General features: G+C 36.6%; 3 protein-coding genes and 1 non-coding gene across 4 annotated transcripts; 3 read left to right on the top strand and 1 right to left on the bottom strand.

Moving 5' to 3' along the window:
- Positions 1-250: 250 nt before the first annotated feature.
- On the top strand, positions 251-1,660 carry LOC105155457 (uncharacterized). Its single transcript, XM_011071332.2, has one exon. The coding sequence runs from the start codon at positions 251-253 to the stop codon at positions 1,658-1,660; it is 1,410 nt and encodes a 469-aa protein (XP_011069634.2).
- An 8,194-nt stretch (positions 1,661-9,854) lies between these two features.
- Positions 9,855-11,876, top strand: LOC105155385 (uncharacterized). Its single transcript, XM_011071258.3, has 2 exons — positions 9,855-10,062; positions 10,521-11,876. Exons 1-2 carry the CDS (start codon positions 9,985-9,987, stop codon positions 11,676-11,678), a joined length of 1,236 nt encoding a protein of 411 aa, XP_011069560.1. The 5' UTR covers positions 9,855-9,984; the 3' UTR covers positions 11,679-11,876.
- Positions 11,877-11,998: 122 nt separating this feature from the next.
- Positions 11,999-12,070, bottom strand: TRNAC-GCA (transfer RNA cysteine (anticodon GCA)). The gene has a single exon. It is a non-coding gene; the product is annotated as a tRNA-Cys (tRNA).
- An 826-nt stretch (positions 12,071-12,896) lies between these two features.
- On the top strand, positions 12,897-15,492 carry LOC105155384 (uncharacterized). Its single transcript, XM_011071257.3, has 3 exons — positions 12,897-14,077; positions 14,795-15,023; positions 15,124-15,492. The coding sequence occupies exons 1-3, from the start codon at positions 13,152-13,154 to the stop codon at positions 15,286-15,288; spliced, it is 1,320 nt and encodes a 439-aa protein (XP_011069559.1). The 5' UTR covers positions 12,897-13,151; the 3' UTR covers positions 15,289-15,492.
- The last annotated feature ends 5,884 nt before the right edge of the window (positions 15,493-21,376 follow it).

The raw sequence follows: 21,376 nt of genomic DNA, 5'->3' as shown, positions 1-21,376 counted from the left end.
TTTTGGCGATCTCAAACAACGTTGTAAGCTCTGTGTTGATAAAAGAAGAGAATAGAATTCAGAATCCGGTATATTACGTGAGCAGAATGTTGCAAGGAGCAGAGACAAGATATACTGAGATCGAAAAGTTGGCATTAGCCGTGGTCGTTACCGCTAGGAAGTTGCGACCCTACTTTCAGTCGCATAGAATAGTGGTAATGACAAACCACCCCCTCGAAGCATCCTATCGTGACCGGAAGTTTCAGGTAGAATGATAAAATGGGCAGTAGAACTGGGGGAGTTCAACATCAGTTATCAAAGTCGAACAGCGAAAAAAGCTCAAATTCTAGTTGATTTTATGGTAGAGACTTCGAGTACCTCGGAAAACTTGGAGATGTGGATGTTGCATGTTGATGGATCTTCTATTATCAACAATGGAGGGGCAGGGATACTGATTGAACGACCAGGAGGCATCGAAATGGAGGTCGCAGTTCGATTATCTTTTCTCACTATAAATAACAAGGCTAAATACGAGGCCTTAATTTTGGGTTTGGAGTTAGCGTTGGAGGCCGGAGCGCAGATCTTGGAGGTCTTCACGGATTCCCAGCTGGTTGCAATGCAAATAGAGGGAACGTATGAAACCAGAGAAAAATCGATGGGGGCATACCTTAAGAAAACGAAAGATCTGATGCAGAAATTTGCCAGGTGTTCTGTGCGACAAATCCCAAGAGAAGAAAATGGAAGGACAGATGCTTTATCAAAGTTCGGGGCTTCATTAACAGGGATTAAGGATAGGAAAGTAACGGTGATGATAAGAGAGCATGCAGCGATCTCAAACATATCGGAGACCAACACGGTAAGCAGGAAATGTCAGTGGATAGATGAGATCGCAACATATCTCACAGAGGGGACCTTACCTGCCGATGCTACATGTGCTCGTCGGATAAAATTTAAAGCACCGAGATTTGCGCTGATTGGGTCGCAGCTATACAAAAGAACAGTGGAAGGACCTCTACTTAAGTGTTTAAATGATTCGCAAGCAGAATACGTTTTAAGAGAAATTCATGAAGGTAGCTGCAGGAACCACTCCGGGGCTAGGTCGTTGGCTCAGAAAGTAACACGGCAAGGATATTTTTGGCCAACACTAAGGAAAGATACCAAGGAATTTGTGCAAAGATGCGAGAAATGTCAAAGGTATGCTTCTCAGACACATATCCCAGCGGTACCTATGACCTCCATCTCGATCACATGCCCTTTTGACCAGTGGGGCATAGATGTATTAGGGCCATTTCCGCTTGCCCGAGCTCAAAAGAAGTTTGTTATAGTAGCTGTAGAATATTTTTCTAAGTGGGTTGAGGCAGAGGCAGTGTCCAAGATTTCGGAGAGAGAAGTTATAAATTTCATCTGGAAAAACATAGTTTGCAGATTTGGCATTCCTAGAATTTTGATATCTGACAATGGGACGCAGTTTCAGGATAGACAGATAACTTCTTGGCTTCAGGAATTGAAGGTACAGCAGAACTTCACCGTTGTGGGACATCCCCAGGCGAATGGACAAACAGAGGTAACAAATCGAATTATCTTGCAGCACCTGAAGTCTAGGATAAGCTCGAAAAAGATTGGGCTGAGGAATTGTCAGGAGTTTTGTGGGCATACAAAACGACCCCGAGGTCAGCTATAGGTGAAACCCCCTTTTCTTTAGTTTATGGCTCTGAAGCTGTGATTCCTACAGAAATAGGAGAAGAATCATTGAGGATTACGAGTTTCAACCCCACAAACAATCGAGAGCAGAGGGCGTTCGACCTCGACACTGTGGAGGAGAGAAGAGATGCGGCACAAATAAGGATGATGCATCACAAAAGTTTAATATTGCGGAATTACAATAAGAACTTAAAGTGTAGATCGCTTCAAGTAGGCGACCTTGTGTTGAAAAAGGTGGAAGTCTCCAGACACGTAGGTAAACTCGACCCCAATTAGGAGGGACCATTCAAAGTGGTCGAGATCGTGGGGAAGGGAGCATACAAACTGCAAGATATTCAAGGCAAGGAATTACCACGACCTTGGAATATACGAAATCTTAGGAGATTCTCGTAATGTTTGGATTAATGTTTTGGGTGATTTTGTTTTGGTATTTTTGAGATAGAGAGAGAAAAATAGAAATAAGTTAGTATGTGTTTTGAGATAAATTGTATGTTTGGATTTGTGTTTTGATATAATATAAAATAGTATAAAATAAGTGGTGTAGGTTTGATGTTGGGATTTGGGAGACAGGAGTTACTGTTCATTGTCAAATCATGTCTTTTAATATATATATATTTAGTAATATATATATATATATATATATGTATATAGTATTTTGTTTGTTAGTGAAGTATAATATATATATTTATGTTAAATAATTTTTTTTATTGAGGCATTTATTTTTATATTTTAAACAATATTTATAATTTAAATGCATGATTGAATACATTGTAGTATTGTCTCTTAAATGGTTTTGTTAGACTTTATATTTGGAATAAAAAAATATAATATATTAAATTTAAATAAAAAATTTATAATTACGTATGTATTATTGGTATATTGTCCTCAAATTTCAAATTTCTTAAATATTTCATTGAAATAGGAAAAATTATAAGTATAAAATATTTAAATGGTCTAAGTTGAAATTTTTTTTTAATCAAGCGTTAAAATGCTCTATATAACGTGTTGAAAATAAATTCGCTAAAATTTCACATGCGAACAGATAAATTTTATTAGATAATTGAAGTAATAAAACTACGAATTAGATATAGTACTGATATATTGTTAGTAGTGTACGAAACTACTACAGTATTTTTCGTTAGGTAGAAAAGTTTTATATTTCTTAACTAAGTAGCATTGAAAAATATCTTTAATATCAATAATTTCATAAGTTAATAATTATTTTTTAATAGTAATTATTGCTTACATTTCACATATATTATATATTAAATAATTTTTTAAACATATACTGAAAATAATTTAAAAAAAAACAATTAAATCTCAGTTGCTTTGGTGTTGAATAGATTTGTTTAGATTAAATCGGTGCGGTGAAAATTATTTCATGGCCGTTTATATTCGTGGTGAAAATAATTGCTTGATAAATCGAACAATAGCCACTTTGCTTTACGCATGCAGTAATGATATATTGCCCAATATTTTTGAAATTTTTTTTACAAATATTGTTTGTCATGTAAAGAACGATGTGTTGAGTAAAAAATACATAAATAATTAAAGGTCAGTGAATTAGTATTGATTAGTTAAAAACAGAATAGAGGAAATATTTTACTTGTACCATATAAAGCTGTCATATTTTTAGGGAATTGTTAAAATCTTAAAACACATCGCCACGACATATAAGAAACGAATGCATTTGACAATGACAAACTGCTCGAGTACTTGTTCCAGCTTTACTAATTAAATCAACATTTGACGTAGAGTTTTCATATTCGGCCATTGTAATTCTAAGGACCGTCACGCCGCCATGGTGGAAGTCCCTGTGGTCGGCGTGAGCGTGCTGTGCTGTCGCCCTCACTGTACGACTGGGCACCCCAATCCTGCTGCACACCAAATCGACGAATATAATCAGTCCACGATCCAATTTCCCCCACTTCTAAACCCATGGCAAGACTGTGTCGTGCGGCTATCTGGGTACTGTGTGGCACCGGTGGGGCAACATCGCCACGAGCTACATGTTCCACTGCATCCCAACAGGCAATGTGTGTATGCGTCTGTGCCGATGGGGCAGTAGAATCCGATATGACAATTGGCGCATGCTAGCCCTCTCACCGAAATACGCACAGTGTGACTGCTCTCGCTGTCCGGTGCATCGCTGTGGGCCTCAGTAGGAACATCTGGCAACATCAATAGGCCCCAAACCTCTAGCATACTGGGATAATGTGGCTCTGGATAATGATAGTACCGTCTAGCCAATGGAAAGTGCTGCAAAAGGGTCAATTGAAAGGTGTTTGTGCGTTGCGAAATAATGTATGTAATTTGAAATGACAATTGTTAAATGGATTTCATTACATTTGCAATAACATGACGTACCCGTGACGCGTGTGGTCGTACCTCGGAGGGAAACACCATAACAAATGTTTCAATATCATAAAAAACCCTGTTAGCTGAGTGATGCCGTGAAACTGGCGAAATTGATTTTTAAACTCGTAGAACTTAGCACGGACTTGCTCTCGTGTGTAGGGATATCGAAAATATCTTCGTAATGCACGTGCCCAATGACCCATTTGTGTCTCTGCAAGTGCATCGTCACAATTGCAGTGTATAGTCACAATTGATATATACTTCAATACTTATTGCAATAAATACTCATCACACTGCAACGAAACAGGTATGTATAGTGCACCGACACTATATACTACAACTTACCCAAATCAATTTCTTAAAATATGTAAAAAAGAATTTCAATATACAAATCAGTGATAATTCTTCTCAATAACCCACATATTGTTCAGCAACAGAAATACATTGATACAAATAGTTCATAATAAAAAAGAAAAATCCTAAATTTAAAGAAAGATTAACAGTGCAGTTGACCCTACCGTCTGACCAAGCACTGGAAGCGCAATACCGCATTCGCCATGGCTGGCATCGTTTTCATCTGCATTCCCATCGCCATGAAATTTGCCGAGCTTGAGCAACGTCCACATCTTCCAGTTCATCCAATTCCCTCCCAGATCTGGTGCAAGAACTTTGGGAACAAGGATTATTAGTTTGTAATAAGTTTTGTAATGCAACTATAAAAATCACATTACCTTCTGTAATCAATTTCCGATTGTGTATTTCTGAGGTACTTTTATTTCTGAAACAAGTGACTGTGAGGGCAGAGGTCTCCGTTTGATGAAATAAAAGACGATTGAATTGGTGTTCAAAAAAAAAAGAAAAAGAAAGAAAATAAGGAAAAGAAACGCGACCAGAAAAACAAAAATGAAGAAGAAAAGGAGAAGAAGAAAAGGAAAGAGAGAAGAAAGAAGAAAGAAGAAAAGGAAAGAGAGAAGAAAGAAGAAAGAAGAAAAAAGAAAAGAAAGAGAGAAGAGACAAGGCTGCAGAGAAAAGAGGGAGAAAAGAAGAAGAGAAGAAAGACGACAAGAAAGAGAGAGAAAAGAGAGGAGAGAGAAAAAAATTAAAAAAAAATAATATAACTTGTACACCTAGTGAAGGTGTGCAAGTTATATATACAAACACCATTTTGTGTTTTGGCCCATCTCTAAGATGGGCCAAAACACAAAAACAAACATAGGCTCTATATTTAGATCGTTGCCTGAGAAAGGCTAGTTGAAAGATATTCGTTACTGATTAAAATTAGCTATGGGGAGAGAATAATCTGTGAAAGATTATAAATGTAAAATCTGAAAAAGATTGGAATAAGTTGCAATCTGACGAGGATGGGTAAGTCTTAGTGTGAGATGGACGGAAGTACATCGAAAATCTGAGAAGGATTAAGGGAAAACTGTAACCTGTGAAAGGCTGAATTATGGCCTGAAAAAAGGCGAATAAAACTATAATCTGTGAAAGATTATTCATATTCCATGTTCTTTGGAATTTCTGCGAAAATTCTATTATGTTTTATATAAGCAAAATATATCTGCAGAAATAGATTGGATCTGTGAAAGATCATCCATCACGATCACAACGTTACCAGTTAATTAGTTCCAAGGAAAGTTGAACAAATTACAAGATCCTAAAAATAAAGTCATTGGAGGAATTGAAGAGAGACTACATATTCTCAATTTCTTCAAGTAGGACAGCAAACTCATCATCAGTCGCAGGGGGAGTGTCTTCATCCGGGAAGGGTTGAAGATTGGCATCGAGGCTGGGGTTGAGGCGGGAAACATCAAAATCAGAAGCAAATCCATTGAGAAGAGTGGCTTGGGACTTGCAGCGATCGAAGCCTTGCATCAGGTAGTCTACCGCCTTAATCTCAACGGCCGAGTCGAAGGTAGGGGCTTTTAAAAAGTCTTGGGCGCCATTAAGGCGGATTTCACGAACTTGATGCGCGAACTCCTCTGACTTTAAAAAGGCCTCGCGTCCTTCAATGGTACCTGCATTGTTTCCCGCTGCATGACCTGCTTCAAATCCTTTCTTTTCCCCCGCAGCAGTGGCTTTAGATACTTTGGAGGCCATTTGGTTTTCCAGCTCCTTGATACGGGCCTCCATTGACGATCTCAACCTCGACCACTCTTCTTCCTTAGCAGAAAATTCAGTAAGCTTGGTCCTCAACTCCCGGTTTGCACGATCGACTATGAGATGGTTTTGCCGAAAGCCAGCACATTTTAAAGTTAAACCCCGAACAAAGTTGGCCGCCTAAAAAGAAGAGAAAAAGAAAAGGAAAATCGGCATCAGCAAAGTTTAAGTAAAAAGAGAAGAACGAAGGAAGAGTACCTGAACTAAAGAGTGAGCACAATGCTCTTCCATTTGAGTAAATGAAGTTTGCAAAAGGGCAGCTTGATCACAAGGAAGGCAACTGGCATCATATAGCTCCCAGGAGTCTTGACCCTATCGGGTCTTGAAAACAGAACTTCGAGGAGAGATTTGCCAATTCGGAATCCATCTATCACCCTCCAAGCGAGCTACGGGATGCTCTGGGCTTCGGAGATCTAATCTAGCAGTCCTCCAGCATTCAGTAACCCCGTGCAACACGTCCATGTTCCTCTCTTCCTCCAACCTAGCCTCTTCGGAGTATAGTTCCTCCTCACCAGATCGAGATCGCGCCACAGTCCAGTTGGGTAAAAGAGGGGACTTACCACGAGATTTTCGTTTCCTCGAGGTTTCGGCAAGGTCTCCTTCATTCAAAGGGCGATCTCGCGACCTCACACTACTTGGGGGAATTATGGTTTGATGCTGGCTAGGGGGGCCAAGTGATCGAGTTTCTTCGCTACCAACCTCGATAGTTATAGGGCCTAGAGGAAGATTGGCCTCTGGTGTTGAGGAAGCAGCTGGAGTTGGTTGAGTAGAACCTGTTGAGGGTTGAGCAAGCTGGGCCGCAGCTCGAGCCTGAGCCGCCCTGATGCGCTGGTTAATGCGAGCCTGGCTCACCATAGTCACTGCATGAAGAAAAAGATTTAGTTAAGGTGTTATCATAAAAGAGGATAAGGGTAAAGGAAATTGTATCACCTAAGGTACCCTCCACCTGGAGGGGAGCAGGAGTTAAGTGAGCGAGCCAGAGAATCCTTTCTACTAAAATCTTCTTCGGGTCATATCGATAGGAGGTAAGGCTGCTTATCTGATCCCCATCTAAGCCCCCTCCTTCCGTAACGGGCTTTGGCTTGTCTACCTTCCAGTCAAGAGAGAAAGGCCATTCGCGACCGGGAGGGGGTCTAACAAAGATAATTTTTTTCTTCCAAGGACCTACATTGGAAGTGAGGGGGTCGAGAAACCTACATTCTTTACGGGTTGTTAGATAGAAAAAAAACCTGCGTCCCCGGATCTCGTGGAGGTCGTAAATGAATATAACGATCAAAAGTTTAGGCGACGCAAGATTTGGGCTACACAAGGGGCTAAGGGAAAACGTAATCCTGCCTCAAAGTGTTGTAGTGAGAATGAGCAAAAACCAGGCGGGGGCTGATGCATACGGTCGAAGGATCGGGATATGACTATTTCGTAGTTAGTAGGGATGAAAAACTTATCCTTTATACTTTGAATTTGTAACCTTACAGTACTAACTATACCCATCCAAGGATTACGCTGCAATATAGACTGGAAATTCTCGTAGGTATGAGCTTCATTGGAGTTAGACCTATCTACTTGATTATTGGGACGAGACCTACGCCTGGGGGGTACTAAATCTCTGAGAAGTATATCAGAGGAGGCGGAGGAAGAAACAGCAGCAAAGTTAGACCCTATATTAGAAGTATTAGGAGAAGATATGGTACTTGGGAATAAATCCGATAGACGAAAAGTTGAAGGAGAGTAACTTGGGATCGAACACTTCAGAGCAGCGACCTCGACTGATATCTGTGGAACTAGGGGGATATTTTGAAATGGACTCATATATATATATTAGGGAAGGCGGTTTCAAATTTGACCGTTACCCAATCCCCGGGAGACACCTGTCCTTTTGAGGGGCATTGATCGAGGTAAGATGCAATGAGCGACACGTGGGGCTCATAAAGCTCCAAGATCATCAACTCAACAGTCAGAAGGGGCCTTTCGACTTCTAGAGTGATGTCACTCAAGAAGTGGGGAGTAATGATGAGGAAAATTTAGAAAAAGACGGATATACCCCCCAGCAGAAAGGCAAAAGTGACTTTGTGCACCTAAGGGGTTTGACCGAGTGTTCGTGCATGGCTCTCTAGTGATTAGGTATTTAATGGCATAGTTAATGCCCATAACACCGGATTTTTAGCGCATTACACGTAATCATGGGGCATAAATGGAGGTCGTGGGGGGACACGTCAGCGTATAGGTGGCGTTCAATATAAGAAGAAGAAAAACTCTTGGAATAAGGTAATTTTTAGTTCCGCATTCATAGAGAGTAATTTTCACATTTCTGCAACTGATACTTTCCAATATAATCAATACTAATTTGAGCATCGGAGTATCTTCGTCGGGTCTTTACCCAACTAGATAACATTTTCTTTCATCCACAGAATCCCAGAGGTCGGGAGCGAAACGTAGCAATGACCCAGAGGTGCGATCCACGATTTCGAGCCTGATTAGAACTAAATTGGGACATTAATTAAGATAGGAAAGAATCTTGAGGAAAATGCGATCTCTTTCCAAATCTGTCCTATTATGTAGCTCGAATTTCTCTAAAAACTCAAAGAACATTTATCAGAACTAAACATCTACTTGGAGTGGCTTCATACTTTACCTATTTTTTTCAGATGAAAGTGAATTTCAAACTCTAATAGACACGAAATGATGACGTCTCCAAATTAAAAAAAATGACCTAAACTTCTAGTTTTACTTTTACCCATCATTTTACATTTCTCAAGTAATATTTTTATATTTTTAAGCGGGTATTGTAATATATATATATATATATAATTAAAAGGATGTATTTATAATAAATTATAATTCACAAATTGAAAAAATGTTCAGAAAATATATTTTTAGTACAATTACACCTATTTAACCTTATATATATATATATATATATATATATATATTATTTATCCCGTACAAGTATAAAAAAATTATTATAAGAATATTGAATGTGGGGTAAAATTAATGAATTATATAACTTTTTTTTATGACATCAACATTTTTCGTCCAAACGCTAATTAGTATGAACAGAGAATTTTTTATCAAAGTGTAAGTATAATTATAAAAATATTTTGAGAAAAGTATAATTTCATATTTTTAAGAAATAATTATATTTATACCCTTTAACCTGTGGCCTATTTATTCAAATCATCTATATTTTTTAAATGTGTATAACCCCAAAAGTGTCAACATCAGTAGACAATTTACCCTTATTCCTTTATTATTATGAGTAATTTTTATGATTATACAAACAAAAATAAAAATAATTTTTGTGAAGAGATCATATATGCAAGGGTGTAAACATAATCATTCCTACTTTAAAAAGGGTCTATGTATAAACCCTAAAATTTAAACACTTCCGAGACTGACTTCATGAATTTTTACTTTCATGAGACCAACTCAACGTGTGCTTGAAATATGAACTGTGCCCACTAATTTTGGCCCTGTGTGATTATATCCGGACTTAATCTTCTAACAGCCCACTTTAAACTTCTATGTAAATCTGCCACCGTACACTTTCCGGCCCGATTTAAAGACACTATTTGGTCCAAATTCCGACGAATCTGACCTGTGTTGCTAGCCAGTCAACTTAGGCACGTGAAAGAACTGTTGAAATCCCAGAAAAACGGGGACAATTTTAAAGGGTAAAATAATTCCAAGTATCACATTCCAAAACCATGGAATGAATACCTTAATTACTGCGATTTTGCTAGTATACTGCTAAAATTAACACCATTTGCAGCGTGAGGTTTTGCATCTATCATGGTTTCTTCTTCAGCATCCACCGCCCCGCCAACCCACGATGGCTCAGCCCAGAACGCCACTCCTCAACCTGTGCAGGTCTCTTCTCTCTCTCTCTCTTTGATTTGACGGGCTTGTTTTGTGATTGATTTGGGGTGAGCCCTTTTGAGTATTTGTGCTAATTATTCGGCTTCTGTTTCGATTATGGATTTTCTAGTGATCCCAGATTGTTGAAATTTTGAGTTTGATGGTATAGATTTTGTGGCTCTAAGTGATTAAATTGGATTGTTTTCATTGAGGAATAGTTTGAGACTGTATTAGATTATCAATCTGTTGGTTGGAGGTTTCATGGTTTTGTCAAGAAATTATGCACTCACCTGTGCCCTGTGGTTGAATTATTGCACACACATAGGGTATCTTTAACTTATTCTGTATAAAAAGAGTGATTTCATTGACGAGGGTTTCGTTAGTTGCTGCAAATAGAGCCAGAAATTGATCAAAATGATGATGTCTTGAAATGGATTCCTGTCTTTTGTACCTCTGGGCTTGGTTTATAGGTTGCAAGGCGCTTGGAGAAGTTCAAGACAACTATTTTCACACAAATGAGTAGCCTTGCTATCAAGCATGGTGCTATTAATCTTGGCCAGGGCTTTCCCAATTTTGACGGCCCAGAGTTTGTCAAAGAAGCAGCTATTCAGGCCATTAGAGACGGTAACAATCAGTATGCTCGTGGATGTGGAATTCCTGAGCTGAATTCAGCAGTGGCCGAGCGATTCAAGAAAGACACTGCAGGACTACTTGTTGATGCGGAGAAGGAAGTCACAATCACCTCCGGATGTACTGAAGCCATTGCTGCAACGATGTTAGGTTTAATAAATCCTGGTGATGAAGTTATCCTCTTTGCCCCATTCTATGATTCCTATGAAGCTACCCTCTCAATGGCTGGTGCTAGCGTAAAGTGTGTTACATTGAGGCCCCCAGAATTTTCTGTCCCCTTGGATGAGCTGAGATCTATCATCTCAAAAAACACACGTGCAATCTTGATGAACACTCCTCATAACCCCACTGGAAAGATGTTCACCCGGGAAGAACTTAATGTCATCTCTACCCTGTGCATCGCAAATGATGTACTGGTTTTCTCTGACGAAGTTTATGACAAGTTAGCTTTTGAAATGGATCACATCTCCATTGCATCACTGCCTGGCATGTATGAGCGGACAGTGACTCTGAATTCTTTGGGGAAGACATTCTCATTAACGGGCTGGAAAATCGGTTGGGCTATAGCTCCAGCACACTTGACATGGGGTATAAGACAGGCACATTCGTTCCTTACCTTTGCAACGTCGACTCCAATGCAATATGCAGCTGCAACAGCCCTAAGAGCTCCAGATTCTTACTTCAAAGAACTCAGAAGGGATTACATGGTAAAGAAGGCTATCCTGGTAGAGGGTTTGAAGTCTGTGGGATTCATAGTCTACCCATCGAGTGGAACCTACTTTGTGGTGGTGGATCACACCCCATTCGGGCTGGAAAATGACGTGGCCTTCTGTGAGTACCTAATCAAGGAAGTCGGGGTCGTTGCAATACCGACCAGCGTCTTCTACTTAAATCCAGAAGAGGGCAAGAATCTTGTGAGGTTTACCTTCTGTAAAGATGAAGAGACTCTTCGAACTGCTGTGAAGAGAATGAAGGAGAAGCTTTTAAAGAAGCTGTGAGAGTAGCTGTTAAAGAACCATTTCCCTTGACAGATGTAAGCAGTATTTTAGCTGTTTATGTTTAAACCTTGAGGCGATTGTATAATCCCGCAAACTACTACTGGTGACATTCTTTACACTTAATCAAAAGAGTGTAGCAATAAGAAATTATCATATTGGTAATTTCAGATTTAATTTTATCACTCAAGTTAGGTCCAATTATTGAAATGTAGCTAGAACGCAAAATTTTGGGCTATCTAAATGGGCCAGATCAGTGGAGTTTTTATTTATGGCCCATTATGCCCACTATCAATTTTAACATTACTGAAAGGGAAAAAAACAGGGCCCAACCGGGTTCGAACCGGTGACCTCTTGATCTGCAGTCAAATGCTCTACCACTGAGCTATGGACCCTTATTGATCAAAAGCTTTACTACAATAAATATACTAGCGTTTTCAATAATTACTATAATAAAACAATACAGAAAAATAATAAAATAGGAATTGAGTATTTGTGGGGCAGGTAGTATCTCAGTTGTCCAAATATTCATAATTATTATACATTGTTTATGATTGGATAAACTATGGGACCAAACACCATTATGATGTTTTTTTTCATAACCATAGCTGGAAAAATAAATATTTTATTTGTCAATTATTAAATTAATATCCATTTATGATTTAGGACAATAATATTTGTATAGTAATAAATTCGATTTATTAATAAATAAGCTTTAATGTTGTTATCAATATTTTCCATCTCACCAGAAGATGTAAATGAGTTTTATTAAATACTATAAAGAGAAAGAAATGACGACTTTACTTGTCGTAACATCGTGTCAAACAAGCCACCATTACTTTTCTAATCATGGAACCATAATATTAAATTAAATGCGACTCACGCTTCTTCACTGTATTCAATTAGTGTTGAGATTTTTTTTTCTTCTAATTTTGTTTTTCAAAGAAATTGTACAAAAAAAAAATAAAAGGAAAAGAAATGATATAAAAGAAAATTCCATGTCAGTCGCACGTGCCGGCCTGAGATCAAAAGTAAGAAGGCCCAGAAAGCCGAATCTAGATCCGATGACAGTACCTTCCCGTCAGTACCGGGAACTTCCTCATCGACGGCTAGGAACGAGAACCGATTTTCGGCCCTCAGATATTTCATCGACGGATCACATCAAGTACAGGTGGGCCCACCTCATCGCTTTTTCCAACATATAAATTCACATCCCCCACATTAAACTCGGTCCACTCCGAACAATTCCAAAACTACCTTCGCTCTCTCTTCTTTCTCTCTCACCTCTCTCTCTTCTTTCTCTCTCACACACAACACACAGTGTTTTCTCTTCTGAAAATTTTAAAAATGCGCACTTGCTTCACTGCTTATCCTGCGCACCACCGGAGATGAAACCAGCATCGGAGTACATGACAAGAATATCGAGGTACAGGAGGTGGTCCCACTGGTAGGAGGAGGAAAGATCGACGGCTGAGAATGAAACTCGAAAGTCTAAATGTTAACATGGACGGCCAGAAAAGCCAGGCGAAGCTTACTAGGACCAACTCTTCACTCCTCCGCTCTTCACCCACCATCCGATCATCAATCCACAGCTTATCTTCTGTGAGCGAGATCCCACCTGACCAGGAAACTGATATCGAGGAGCAGAAGCCCCATAGCAAACCCGTCTCGAAACCTCCAGTTAGGTCCGGTTCAGCTCCTCTCGCACCGGTTCTCGTCATCCTCTTGCTCTCTGTGTACACCTTTGTCTCTTTTTTCAATAGGGACGACATTCCCACCTCAGAAAACTTACTCTTAGCTTTAATCTTGATCGCGGTTTTACTATTCTTAGTCTCCAGAAACAAGTCTTTCGTGAACAAAAATTTTAACTTGTGCAAGCAATTATGTGATGAGTATGCAAAAAGACTCGGGCTTTCTTGTTTTGCCTCCAAAACCCATTCAAAACCGGTGCAATGGTTCATAGGGGAGTCTAATTTAAACAAATTGGAAACGAAACCTCAAAGCAAGAAGGAGAATGGTGTTCAAAAGATTATAAGAGAAGGGGTGGAGTTTTACAGCAATGGTGATTTCTATGAAGGTGAGTTCCACAAGGGAAAGTGCAATGGTAGTGGAGTGTATAATTACTTTGTGAATGGAAGGTATGAAGGGGACTGGATTGATGGGAGGTATGATGGTTATGGGATTGAGAGTTGGGCAAGAGGGAGTAGATATAAAGGGCAGTATAGGCAGGGTCTGAGGCATGGATATGGAGTGTATAAGTTCTATACAGGGGATACGTATGCTGGAGAGTGGTGTAATGGTCAAAGTCACGGTGTTGGGGTGCAGACTTGCGCTGATGGGAGCTGTTACATTGGGGAGTTCAAGTGCGGTGTTAAACACGGCCTTGGATGTTACCATTTCAGGTGAACATTTTGATTTTTCTTTAACTCTTGTTTTTCTAATTAGTTTGCGTGGTTTGAATTTTTCAAGACATCTTGGGAGTTCTATTATGGGATTCTGATGCGAATTTGTGTGGTTATTTGTTGTGTTAATTAGTGTTATGTTTTTTAGCTTGTTGATGGAGCAGTATAAGCTCGAAATAATAGCAGGACAGTTTGAATGTTTAAAGTGTAATTTTCTCTACACTCGAAAGCTATATGCTCACTGAAGATGGCGGTTTCCTTTATGTGAATTTGGGGCTTTGTAATTGTTTGTCACTTTTTCTTTTTTCTTACAAAAATTCGTGGGAACAAACAGATAGTTCTGTTAATGTTGTCTTCCTTGATGAAAAATGATTTTAAGAGATTGCTAAGATCAGAAAGTGGTAATTAAAAGTTTCTCTTTTGCATTTCTGAATTATGTTTGACATTGTTTGTTGAATGCTATTCAAAGGATTGTTCTTGAAAAAGATATTCGAGATATTGTACTCTGCGTTCAACCTTTTCTACTGGGTTGTTCTGTGATCAATCTAGTTTTCTCTTAAGATTGTTGGTATTAAATGCACAAATATTGAGTTGGTGTCTTGTCATCGAAGAATTGGGAAATCCTTACCTGAAGTAAACAAATTGATTGATCTCTATCTCTTTGTTTTGTATTAAAAGGAACTTTGCAAATACTGATGCAGTTTGATTGTATTCTAGGAATGGAGATCGATACGCTGGGGAGTATTTTGGAGATAAAATCCACGGTTTTGGTGTCTATCACTTCGCCAATGGTCATTATTATGAAGGATCATGGCATGAAGGGCGGAAGCAAGGGTATGGCATGTATACTTTCCGAAATGGCGAGACAAGATGTGGTGAATGGGATGGTGGCAATCTCAGGACTCGCCTTCCCCCTCTGACCGATGCCGTTCTTCGAGCCGTTCAGGTGACAACTTTTGGCGTTTCATCATACACAGAACAATTTATTAGCCCTATATTGTATCAACATTTTGGTTTGACTTTTCTTAAACTATTAATTTCGGCAGGCCGCTAGAAAAACAGCAGAAAACGCGATCCACCTTCGCCGGGTGGATGAACAGGTGAACAAGGCCGTGGTGGCTGCCAACAGGGCTGCCACAGCCGCAAGAGTTGCTGCAGTCAGAGCCGTCCAAAATAGGATCGATGGAAAATTTTGCGATACTAACATTTAAGATAACAAGCATTGCTGGTAAATGTAAATTTACTAAATTTCAATACAAAAGCAACGAATTGAGCACCCTGGCGAGCTGAAAGCGCACTGGTGGTGGTCGAGAGTATGTTGAGATTTGGTTTGACTACGCTGTAACTTGTACATAGATCCCATGTATACATCAGTGAAAGATCAAATTTTCAGCAAAGATCCTTTTCTTGCTCCAGTCCACTTGCCATAAGGCTTGTTTTTCTTTTGGGTGGAGTTGAACAATGGGGTTCCATTATTATGTTCTTCTCTGCAATAATGAGTCCAAAACAATGACCTCAGGTTGTCTCTCAAAGCATCATCTCTTGTTATTACATGAGTTACCCTATCGCAATGCTGCTGCTGTATTTGGTGAAAACCATGCTTCAAGAAGCGGCAAACACTAAATCTATTGTAATATCATATACACAAAAGGGCCTTGTTTGTTCTAAGTAGGGAAAGGCAATGAAAAAGGCAAATCCACAAAAATCTTGTGTTCTAAGGGAAATGATCAATTATTGTGCAGCACTTTTCCTCTCAAACTCACCCTTTCTTGTTAGCTTTGTTCATACTTGCAAAATGGAAGATTCCTACCAGCAAGTTGATGTTTTCCCATCCCCATGACATAGTCATGTCGATACCAGCAATTTGACACCTTAAAAGCTTTCATTAGCAAAACTTGTGTTAAAAATAAAAAATAATACACTCAAAAATCCATTTTATAAGATCTAAACTCACTTAATTTTCACTTTTTCTACCACCCCATAACATGTGGATGTATCTTGACAAATATTCTTGAACCCTATCCCATTTTAACAAATCCCATATTATAACAAGCTCAAAACCAAGAATCTTGCACTTTCTTACATGTTGTGTCCCATCCCATGTTTCACTAGATGTATGAAACTCTCATGTGCCTTTCCATCTCCAAGTTGGATAATGTTTGGGAGCTTCTCATTGTTATAACACACAAGCACATGCTGCTGTAGTGGTGGGGTTTACTTAAGTGAAAAATCTCCAACTTTTTTAAGTTCAATGCACGCTTCCAGCTTCATCCACAATCTCTCTTGCATGTTAAAATTTTTTAAGCTTGGAAAAGCCAAAAGCTTTCCAATTTATCTAATCAAAGCCTGTTCAGATTCTCTCCTTCCTTTCTTTCTTTTCTATTTGCTTTATAACTCACAGTCACAGCTCCCCAGATTCAAATCTCTACCTATATAGCTAATTTTTATACGTCCAACCACTCCCACATGCACCTGTCAAAGCCAAGTTACCAGTAGATCACTACTGTTTACTCAGATTATTTTACTAATCTTCTCTGATTAGATGATCTCTGATCATCTTTTGACTGTTGCTTTCTTATTAGCACGTTCTGAAGCGTAACATTGGATGAACTTTTATTCACCGTATATTACCTTTTTCTTTTTTTGTGTGTGTAATCAACCCAAAGTATAGCAAGCTTGAAAAGAGCTTTTTCTAAGTGAGATATAGAAGCGTTTAATGCAATTTACCCATATGATATTATAAATACGCAAATTATCTCCTTATAAAAAAGCAATAGCAATTTACCCTCTTATATTGTTAATGTTTTTTCATAGGGGAATAATTTGCACGTTTGCAATATCACAGGGGGCTAAATCGCATTTTTCCTATCTTAAATTAAGTAGTACGGAAGTGTTTGGAATTACAACTTTCATTTATATTTATTTTAAATTAAGTTAAAAACTATAAGCTGGTGAGAGTGTGTTTATTGTAGATTAAATTATTTTTATAAAAAAGTTGAACTTTTTTTATCCTAATTTATTTTTTTTATACTTGGAAAATACCATATCTCAGTTAACATCTACCCATCTATCAGGGTTGTTAAGTAATCACACAAATAAGTTGGTAATACACAAAAATAATTGCATTTTTGGCCTCATAAGTTGGGTTTTTTCTCAACTTAGTCTCACTTGTAACGATCTCATTTTGCATCTCATAAGTTGAAAAATTTCTCTATTTTTAGTCCTCATATGCATTTTTCGTCCAATAATTATGGAGCCTTTAGCATTTTTGTACATTTTTCTTTAACTATTGGACAAAACATGCATGTGAGCGCTAATATTAAGAAAATTTTCAACTTATGCAATGCGAGAAAATCATAACGAATAGGACTATATTGAAAAAGATCCTAACATATGGGACAAAAATCCGATTTTTCCATAATATACAAATTTTTTTTAACCAAACACTTTAACATCAACTTTTTTTTTATAATTATGACTTTCAACTCTTATTCGCTTATTTTAAAATTAAGTAAGTTTTTTTACAAACTCCCATATGGGTCGGGATTTTATTAATGCGGGTGTAATTATAATTTTAGGTAATAGATTCTTGTTTGTTTTAATAATATATTTAATCAGTTTTTAATATCCAAATTACTGAATAAAGTATTAGAATCAAAATATTGGGAATGATAAACTTTGAATTTCTCAATAAATTAACATAAGAAAATTACAGTTATTAATTTAGAGTTGAAGGAGCAAAATATACATCAGCCATGACCTATCACTTCCCTAAAATAGCATTATTAGAAACAACTAAATAATAAAAGATCTATCTTAGTATATTATTAAATTAAAAGATTAAGACCAACATATCCCACAGACAATACGCATTAAATTTATTCCTGTGTGTAATGTCGTGTAGCATGTCCCTTTTATTTTTTATAATTATTACAAGTTTGCTGCAATTAATGAAATTTAGGATTAAAATATATAAGTGGATGAGGTCTTCTGGTTGGGGTTTTAGGGTTCAAACTCTGAAAAATCATATTATCCCAAGAGATGCTTTGAATTGTTTATTTCTGGGATTTGTTGCATTTCTTGAAACTCTCATCTGGTCAATATCTAAGGGAGCTACCTTTTTTTTTTTTTTTTTTCTTTTCAAGAACTTTTTTGCTTCTCTTTTTGGTCATGTAGGTTCAAATTTAAGTTCTAAGGCCACCAAAATTTGAATATGAAAATATGGCATTCAAACTTACAAATCCTAAATTTTGAATCGATTTGTAATTATTTCTCTTTTATGTTTTGTGTCTTCTGATTGTACGTTTGTCAATACTTTAAAATTTGTTGAATAATCTTAAGAGACAGTTTAACTCCATCCCTTTATTTTTCTAAGATAATTAGCAAAGCCAAAGAAGTTACTCTTTTTTTTTCTTTCTAAATCCAATCTTAGATAAAAATAAATAAATATATATACATTACTTCATTTACTAACATATTTGAATTATTCAATGCCCAAATTTTAAATTTCATAAATTTACAAATATATATATATTGTACGTAGCATGCACCAATAATCTATACCTCAATTAATTGAATTGTTAAGACATTATATATATTTAGAAAAAAATGTAACAATAATGCAAGGAATTGAATCTTGATTAAACTGTGGCCCGCTTTCCCTACTTTTATTCATATCAATCAATGAGATCAATTTTAAAAATAAAAAATAAAAAATAATTTAGATGAATGATTACATTTTCACAATGTTTTGTAGCCAACAAAATGATTGAATATTTTGGTATTGTGAACGTCAAACTAACATTTGTGTACTACTTTTTTAAAGATTTTTCTATCAACCCCACAAACTACTTATTCATTCTTTTTTTACTTTACTGCATAATTTGAATTGAAACACAACAAACACCAGACTCTCGTCCCTTCCTATTTGTTTTTCAATTTTTTATTTTTTGAAATAGTAATTAAAGTAAAATATATATTTTTTATACGTAATTTCGTTGGGAATATATTAATTTAACACAATGATTCAGTATAAAATATAATTTTATTAATTAATCTAAATTTTTTAAACAAAAACTTATACGAAATTAAAAATACATATTTTTTATTTAGAACTGAAAATGAAATCGTGATAAATTAATATCAGAACCCAACTATAAATCCGTGAGTGATTCAACCTGGAGGGTACGCGTACAAACATAAAAGTAGTTGAATTTCCAAATATTGTGCTTTTTGTATATAAGTCAAAACTTTCTAGAGGCTGGGGATGAAATAAATTTGAAAAGACTTTATCAAATATCAAATTTAGAATAAAATAAATATAAAAATTGAAGTGTCTAAAACGGACTTCTACCATAATATCTTATTCTATTGGTTAAGATTGATGCCTCGTTAATAAATTCAAAATCATGAGTTCGAGTTCTAATGTATGTGTAAGTATTTGTTTTATTATTATAATTTATTTCATATTTTTTTATTATATTCGTGTATTATCAAACTAAGATATATGTATATATATTCCTCAATTTGCTAAAATATTGATATAACTAGTAATTACAATTATGGGTGTAAATGAGCCAAGATTCGGCAAAAAATTCTGGCTCAAGACAAGCCCACAATTTTTTGGCTCGAGCTCAAGCTTTTTTAATTTTTTTATAATTAAAATATAAATAATTTTTTAGAATATCTATTTGTTTTTTCATAGAGATTAAATATATAAATAAAAATATCATATTTTATCATTAGCTAAATTTAAAATATGTGATATTACTTAATAATTATAATATATGGTTAAATTTTGAATATATAATTGATGTAGTATTGAATACGGAGTTAAATATATAAAACAATTAAAAATAAAAAATATATTAAAAAATAAAAAGCTCGCGAGCTTATAAACAAAAATTTTTGAGCTTGAGCTCCAAATCGAATCTGGCGAGCCAGATCGACTCGTCTGCAACTTCTAATTACAAAGTCTATATAAATAAAAAATTAAAAGGGACTTCTAACCCTCATTTACGTTGTCGCCATGCTATCTGGTTTGCAATTTTTGAAACTTTCGTGTGGTCCGACTCACGCAAACAACTCCAATAATTGACAATTCCACTTGACATTAAATTCACGAAAATCTAAATAACACACAGATCGCCAACTATATGTTGACTAAAAATAATAAATAAATAGGAAAAATGAACTGAACTCACATTGTAAGCAAAAGAAATAATTCAAATTAGAGTCATTTATTTACCTAGGAATTAAATAAGAAAATCATTTTCCTAAATGGAGGCAGAGGTGAGTGATGAGTGTAGTAAGTCACCTACCCACTTCCTCTTTTTTGACTTTGATACGCAATGTCGGTCTAATGGAGTGAGCTCTTAATAAATGGGGTGTCACAAAAATCACACCCCCTAAGTTCTTCCCACCTAAAATTAAATACGACTTAGGTCTTGTACATTATGTCATAAAATCTCTACTTTGACTTTATATAACTTGCTTTACCTTGTCAAATAGCCACCCCACATATTAGGTTCTTGGATTTAATTCAATCAAAACAAAAAAAATCTTGTTATGTGTTGAAATTAGGGGTGGTTGGAGGTGTGTATGAGTTGAGTGAAAAATGGTAGCATTGATTTTGCAAACTGGAGAGTGGGTACATAGTACATATGGATGATGCCAAGACGTCATTGAAATGTGTGTGTGAGATGTTAAAAGTAGCTGCAATTTTGTCATAAAAACATTAATGACAATATCTTCCACTGCACAACCATGTGAGCAAACAATATAGATGGATTAAGTGGCTGCCTTCTGATGACCAAATCTTTTTCCATTAAGACACACACAGTTGAGTGTTGTAGTTCTTGGAATATTTGAGAATTTTGTATTATTAAATAAAATACTTGTCATACTGAAAACTGCCTAAGTGGGTTTGGGTTCCGGGGTCAGCTGAAAAACAAGTTGGAATACTAAGTGGGCCGAGGATTGAAATCCAACCCAGAATTTCCTTTGGGATTGGGCTACTAAAAGGCTATAGGCTTGATTTTAGCTCTACAAGTCCAAGGCAGTTTTTATTTGCACTAATTCGGGCTGTAAGAAATGGGCCGGATCCAATCTACAGCGCCCAGCTGAAATTAATGTAACAAATCCATATCATAATAGTTTATAGTTTATTTATACAAACAACTCCGAACTAACTTTTTGAATGACTGCATGTACACTTATAATCATTTATATAAATTAGTTTTATTTTTTAAAAACTTACATATAAACCCCTTATAAACGTAAATATCATTAATTGAGTTT

The sequence above is a fragment of the Sesamum indicum genome, linkage group LG2 (assembly GCF_026168435.1).
Source record: "Sesamum indicum cultivar Baizhima isolate 11 linkage group LG2, ASM2616843v1, whole genome shotgun sequence".
Lineage (NCBI taxonomy): Eukaryota > Viridiplantae > Streptophyta > Magnoliopsida > Lamiales > Pedaliaceae > Sesamum > Sesamum indicum.
Note: the sequence above shows the minus strand (reverse complement) of the source record. Positions and strands in the feature narration are given on the sequence as shown.